This window comes from Pholcus phalangioides, unplaced genomic scaffold (genome assembly GCF_987345545.1).
Source record: "Pholcus phalangioides strain wild (caught in Gottingen) unplaced genomic scaffold, Ppha-v1.0 ptg000017l_1, whole genome shotgun sequence".
NCBI classification, from domain to species: Eukaryota; Metazoa; Arthropoda; class Arachnida; order Araneae; family Pholcidae; genus Pholcus; species Pholcus phalangioides.
The window spans coordinates 47,431,924-47,439,448 of record NW_028301610.1 but is presented as its reverse complement, the minus strand read 5'-3'; the positions used below and the strand labels follow the sequence as shown (position 1 = coordinate 47,439,448).

Genomic DNA, 7,525 nt, shown 5'->3' with positions numbered 1-7,525 from the left:
TTGGGCTATTGTTCGCTGTTCAAATGCTAAAAAAAGTGTTAAACATCATAAGAGACTAATTTCTCTACTATAGGCACTTTAAAGTCGTAAAAGGGGGAATACACTTTCGAGGGGATGTTTTGCGACAGCCCTGTTGGAGTGGTCAGCCAATAATTTTTTAAGCGTCGTGGTAAACACAAATCACGCAGTTCAAATTCTTGACCAAGACTTGGGATTGCTTGAAAAAAAATACGTCAACCGCCTTTTTTCAGCAGGGACCTAATTTTTCAATATGAATTCGATGGATTTGAAAATCTGGTGCTCAATGATCGTAGTGAAATTTTCAATTTTATCATTGTTATATCAGTTTTCTATGAGTTATAAGCTTTTTTTAGCATCTTTTGAAAAAAAATTATTGGAATTTTACAATTAGACCAGAGACAATGGTCCAATGCAATTGACCAAACTAAAGAGTTCCACGGTTAAGTTAACGTGGAACCTTTCATGTCTACAAGACTTTTCTTCGGAATCCAAAAATCGCCTGATATCACTCTAATATACATAGATGGTTTTTGTATCAACATCAATGAAACATTTTACAGCTTATGACATTCTGGAACTTCAGAGCAGCTCTCACGGAGACCTTATTGGAAACTAACAGACGTCTGAAAAAAGGTAAGTCCATTTTTTTATGTTTTTTATCTTCCCTGATGTGAGTCTTGAATAAGAATTAAACTAAACTACCGCATTTTCTTGCGTATAATCCGCAGATGCGAATTTCGCTAGTTTGAGGATAGAAAAAAGTACCGTGAAGTTCGTATAAGGGCGTATATCCCCGAGGAAAAAAAATTCTATTCACCAATTTAATCTTGAGGTATAGAAGGGGGTTGTTTGTATCGTTTTTGCAAAAAACAAAAATGTCGATTTTTCTATTTATACGCCATAGATAAATCTTTAAATTAATTTAAAAAATATTTACTTCAATTCAAACTTCTAAGAAAAATATTCGGCAGATACAAACGTAGTGGTATATAGTGTCCTCAATAAGAAATGAATTTTTAAACGTATATAAAAAATAAATCCGTATATAATATACGCAGAAAAATACGGTAAGTTTATATTGTGATTTCCATGGAAAACAGAAAATAAAGTAGTACCTCACATATTTGAAACAAAAGAATGAGAGTGGCAAATCGTTTCGAACAAGATAAATTTCAGATATAAGTATCTTTGTAAAGGTGAAATGGGGTATTTTAAAGCTGATAAAATTCATAATAAGATAGTGTGGTAAAATAATTTTATTTGGAGTCCTCCAGATAGTATATACAGTTTTTTCAGCTTCTGTGCATCAGTGGAGTGTTCTTCAGAAACATGTAAAAACACTCACTGTTAAACCTCTGAATGAAACACGATGGGAGAGTCGCATTGACAGCGTCAAAGCTGTCAGATTTCAGACGAAAGAGGTATATCAGGTGCTGATGGAGATATCGGAAATATCTGATCCAGGTATGCGGCACGAAGCCTGCTGTCTAGCCGAACAACTTTCGGATTTCCAATTTTTAGTTTCGCTTTGCATATGGTATGATATACTGTTTAAAATACACGGCATAAGCAAAACTTTGCAATCAAAAAACATCAACTTAGCTGTAGTCAATACCTTGATTGAAGGAACATTAACTAGCATTTCGTCTTACAGAGAAGACGGATATGCTGAAGCAAGAAAAAAGACTGACGAGATAGCAGAATCTTTAGAAACAGAAGCAAAATTCTTTGAAGACGTACGAGTTAGGAAGAAAAAGTTGTTCAATTATGAATCACCAGACCAGGGAGCAGTGAAAACTCCAGAAGATAAATTTAAGCATGAATTCTTTTACAACACATTAGATAAAACTTTTGTATCCTTATAAGAGCGCTTCATGCTATTGAAAGAACATTATGCCTTGTGGGGATTCCTTTATGACATAGAGTCTCTGACAAATGAAAATTTAACTTCCCGCTGTAGAGCCCTATATTTAGTTTTGCAAGGGGACAATGATGACATTTGTGGAACAGAAGTGGAGCACGAACTCAAAGAATTGAAACATTTTATTCGTCCGGGTCAGGGTTCGCCTATCCAAGTTCTCCACTTCATCAAGGAATCCAATCTTCAGGATTGCTTTCCCAATGTGTGGGTGGCATTGTGGATTTTATTGACCATTCCGGTGACCGTGGCAAGTGCCGAAAGGAGTTTTTCTAAACTGAAACTCATAAGACCTATCTGTGTTCGACGATGACAGATGATAGACTGTCTTCTTTAGCAATTCTGTCCATTGAGAATTCTATTGCACATAGCTTGAACTTTTCAGTGTTGCTAAAAAAATTCGCCGAAGCAAAAGCTCGTAAAGTAGCTTTTCTTTGAGTTCGTATTATATAATTATTTTTTTACTTTGTATTATATATAATTTTTTACTTTGTATTATATATAATTTTTTACTTTGTATTATATATAATTTTTTACTTTGTATTATATATAATTTTTTACTTTGTATTATATATAATTTTTTACTTTGTATTATATATAATTTTTTACTTTGTATTATATATAATTTTTTACTTTGTATTATATATAATTTTTTACTTTGTATTATATATAATTTTTTACTTTGTATTATATATAATTTTTTACTTTGTATTATATATAATTTTTTACTTTGTATTATATATAATTTTTTACTTTGTATTATATATAATTTTTTACTTTGTATTATATATAATTTTTTACTTTGTATTATATATAATTTTTTACTTTGTATTATATATTTTTTACAATAATTTAATTGCATATTTCATCATGTATTTTAGTTTTTTATTTTATTGAGTACCTTAATTTTATATTTATTATGCAGTTATATTTTTGTACTCCATTTATGTAGTTGTTTAGTAGGTTTATCGAGTTTTAACTTTTCCTAAACTAAGCACAATCTATTTTCGGGAATCAGAATTAAAAAAAGTAATTACAGCCTTTGTGATTAATTATTGTGTATATTTTGCATGAATGCGTCATTTTTTTAAATATTTATATATATTTGTTAATACTAGATTAGTACATTTTCAATGTTACTAAATCTCCTGTAACTGGGAGGGGGGCGCCACTTGGTTAAAGACTGGCCCTGATTGGCACCCCCACTGGAGAGTTTGTCCTATGATAGATGGCTATCTGTCTTTAATTACTTGAAAATGATGTTCCATATCCCCTCATTGACAAACTTTTATTTTTCACCCCTCTACTTCCAGGATTACTTTTAGTACACAATCGCCATGACCTGTACCCAAAAGAATGTGAATGTCAACAAATCTTTGTCTGCCTTTTAAATGGCAGCCTCTTTGTATAAGTCTCCAGACAATTTCCGGTCTTTACAGTTATTCAAGAGAGGTTCAGTACTCTCATTTTATCAACTCATGAGGCCTGCAAAGGAAGGCCTCACAAAAAAGGAAGACAAAACTTTTTGCCCCAAGCTACTTCTATAGTTTGTGTCATGGCAGACTGTGTGTCAGTCTCCCCCCCCCCCCCAACATGTAAAACCACCCAGATACATGTAAAACTTTGAAATTTCCCCCCCCCCACCTCATGTTAATGTTACTTTAACAGGGAAACAATGTAAAAAAATATTCGATGTATTTTGTTTGAAATGAAACATTTTTAGACATGCACTTTCCACATTTCTTTGTGCCCCCCCCCCTCCTTTACTGTAAGCAGTTATCTCTCCTCTTTTGCAAGATTTTCATTAGTGGCCGGAGGTTGATAACCACTGTTATAGAGGGTATCGCAATAGAGTTTCACTGTATATAATATCTCTTCTCTTTCAACTAAAACAGTTCTTGCGTAATGTACACAATCTGTTCTCTTTGGATAGAACATTTTTGAACATCTGAAAAACTTAGCTTTTCTCTCAATCCTGTGAGTGTTTCACACCATCATTTTGAAGAAAATTCTTAAAACATAGGAAGCTTTTAAATACAAAAATATAATTAATTAAAGGTTTCAGATATTAAACAACAGATAGTGAAAATCAATAAAGCAATAAAATACACCCCAAGTGTAAAAAATGTATATATTTCTCAAATTTTCATGAAAAACAAGTTCTCTGAAATTTCTTTAGATGAACTAATTGACAAAAGCACAACAGTTTCTTTGAATTTATATGTAACAAAAATGAAATACATTGTGTTTTTGAAAACTGGATTCTAGAAACGAACTGCAACAGCACATTTATAAAAATAGCATGCGAAAAATTTTGTATGATAGAGAAAATCCTATAAAAGATTTAAGACATAAGCAGAATTTTTTTACAGTAAGAGAAAAATTATAAAAATACAAAGCTTTATACAAAAATTTCTAAAAAAATAAGTGAATAATAGGAATGTGTTTTGATTTATTTTAAAGTTATATGTTGAGTCATATTTTTTATACAAGTTTCACTTTTATGTATAGTTTGGTCAATTATAATTAGCATGCTTTTCCCTGAGGTGAAAGAACATTTTTATATATAAAAGATCTTGTCTAAAATCTTCACTCAAATAATGTAGAAATCTACTAATAAATAATTTTCTTTAGGCTGGTATTACACTATAAAAGTTTGATAAAATCCCTTTTATAAAACTTGAAAAATCTAACCAATAAAGTTATTGGTTACGTTCTAGAAAATGCAACTGTTGACCTTATTGGCTGCATTTTTCAAGTTTTATAAACAGACTTTTATCAAACTTTTATAGTGTAATACCGGCCTTAGAAATATTTTGCTATGTATAAACCTTGAATCTTACATTTGAGTAATATTCAGTTTAGTGCAACCAACAATAATTCATTGAAGAGAATAATCTAGCAGGACACACTAAAGACAGTTATAGAGATAAATATTATAACGCTATAAGTGGTGTATGAATTTGCTATGACATGTCTAAAAAACATCATTGTATTTAATATTTTCTGTTTGCAAGAAAATAAGTCATGCAAGAATTGAGCATTCAAGTTTTCCCAGGTTATAACACCATTTTAATATCTACACTGAAATGAAGTTTTACCATGATGTGTAGATTTAAAATTGTAATGACTAAGATGAAAATTAAACACTAATAATGTGGGAGTTTTCAAAATAGATTTATCTTTAAACTGCTTATCGATCTCAATTTGAATTGAATTGCAAAAACAGTAGACATTAGTAAAACATAAGCCATACTGGTTTTCTGTGAAAGCTGATTTTATCATTCTTTTAGAACTTATTTGCTCAATAGTTCAATAAGTTAGATCAATTATTTCGTATTATATTTTACGTTTTTCCAAGAAAGCAGTGATTTATTTGTTCAGAGCATTTTTTAGAGTTAAGTAACAAACACACATCCATATGCTCAAACTACCATTTAAATCCAAACATGGCCTGCACAATGGAAGAATGGCATGCTAACCACTTAACTGCCAGGTGACATTTGTAACTAATATATCTATAATAGTTATATCTTTTAAAAAAGGCTAAAAATTATAAGTATCAATTAAAAATGACATCTAGTCCTAGACTTTCAGCAGCCAAAGAGTTACAGATCACAGAAAAGCTTTGAATATATATTTTTATAAAAAATAACTGAAAGTTTGCATTTTACTTTTGTTCCATAAAAATGTCATAATAAGCACATAATGCATGGCTTTGAAGCTGAATAAAAATACATAGAATAAGGTATCAGAAATAAATAACTGGTGGTTTAAAAAATGTTTTGATTGTCTATAAAAATTAGTATTGTGCAGCAGTTTCTAAATGTTTCATTTTTCAAAATGAAATTTTGGTAAAGTATCTTCAGCTAAATGGTTCAAGTTAATTCCTTTTTTGGCAACAGAAGTCAGATCATCCATTACTGCTATACTTTTTTTGGCAGTGTTTGTGATTTCATCCATACTTTTAACAGTTCTATTAGTAAGTTGGTATACTTCATCATTAATTTTACTGATAACCCATTCCATGGCTTGCCTCCCCTGAAATGAAATACAAAAGTAAATTTAGAATGTTTCAATAAAATAGTTAAAATCCACGAAACTTAATACATTCATAAAATTAATTATAAAACATAAAAGGATGACTCATGTCCAAAATTAGCACAATAAACAAGGTTATTAAATTCTGTTTTATGTTCTAATATATTTAATGCAATCCATTCCTGTATAGGGCATTGCGGGTGGTATATACAGACGTTTGGCAACCCTGGATTCCACATCAATGTTTTTGTCGTATCTGAGTTCCTTTGTCACCTATGACGAAACTTTCCAAAACAAGCTCTACGAGCGCACCCGCACACGTTGAAAACACGTCCCGCAAATGCAAAACTATTGAACACACTATTGATTGATATCAAGTTGTGTGCACAACAGCCACGGTGCGCTGCAAGGCATACTAATAATGTTCTCAAAACAGAGCAAAGGAGCCGAACAACGTTGAACAGAGCGAGATGATTGAGCAGTTTGTTCCATAGCTTCAATTTTTTACCACTGCCTTTTTTTACTGATATAATTACGGCGAGCAGACAAAACATGTCAGCACAAATAAAATGAAAAAAAATTAGAAGTGTTTCTCTCATACATGAGAGCCGAAACCACAGTGTAAGGGTACAAACAGTCAGGCCGATTTTCCAATTCGCAGGGAAGCATAGTAGGGGGCTGACAGAGCTCAAGCCCGGGGACCCGAGATAATTCTCAACTTTTTTTTTGCACTATAAATTCACTATATGGGAACCCGTGAAAAATCAGACCTGAGCCTGCTGAAGATCTCAGCTTTTAGGGGCCCTACTGCAGGATGTGAAACCACTAGACCAGTGGTTCTCAACCTTTGGAATCCCACAGCATGGTTTATTTCTTTTTCTTGATTGGGAGGCCTGGCCATGCTATACATAAGATCAATGGGAAATAAATGGGTAAAAATGAAGCAATAAACCACTCACGACCCGATTGGCCGCACTAGACCAAGGGCCCTTACAAAGGATGGATTTCACATTTCCAATTCACATCTTTTGAAGCCCGATATTAGATGCTTGTTATTTGCTTCACCATCATGCTTTAGAGTCAGTCTAAATCGCAAGCTTGTCACTGTTTTCCAATGGTTCTTTTTTGTCACTCCCTTGCGTAATTCATGGTTCATCGGCAGCTGCCCAAAAAGTTTGGGGACTTTCGTATTTTCCCATATAAAAGAACCAATTCAAAGCACAAATAGGAGCACAAATCAATATTTTCAGCTCGCCAGGATGCTCCCAGGAGCCGCAACACACACTTTGAGAAACACTGGTATTCCTTTACATTCGGCCGCAATGTTGCTTTGCAACACAACTAATGGCAAATGAGTCCTATGTTTGTCTTCTCTTGAATTCTCTCATTCTGCCGCATGCGTATACTGTACGATTTCGTCGTTTACTATAGCTAGTCGGTAAAGATTGACGCGACTAAAAAAATTATAATTAAAAAAACTTTCTTCCTCGCGGGGGAAAATTTTTTTACCCTTTTGCCTGGCCCCCACAAAGATGGGGCTGACAG

The 7,525-nt window shown here is 32.6% G+C and overlaps 1 protein-coding gene across 2 annotated transcripts in view; it reads right to left on the bottom strand.

Annotated features, from left to right (window-relative positions):
• Positions 1-4,056: 4,056 nt before the first annotated feature.
• LOC149073985 (PRELI domain containing protein 3B-like) overlaps positions 4,057-7,525 on the bottom strand; it is a 78,221-nt gene continuing 74,752 nt past the window's right edge. For both annotated transcript variants that reach the window (XM_089247177.1, XM_089247178.1), the window contains one exon: positions 4,057-5,980. In XM_089247177.1, coding sequence (XP_089103303.1) covers positions 5,771-5,980 — 210 coding nt within the window. In that variant the 3' untranslated portion in view covers positions 4,057-5,770. The remainder of the gene's footprint in view (positions 5,981-7,525) is intronic.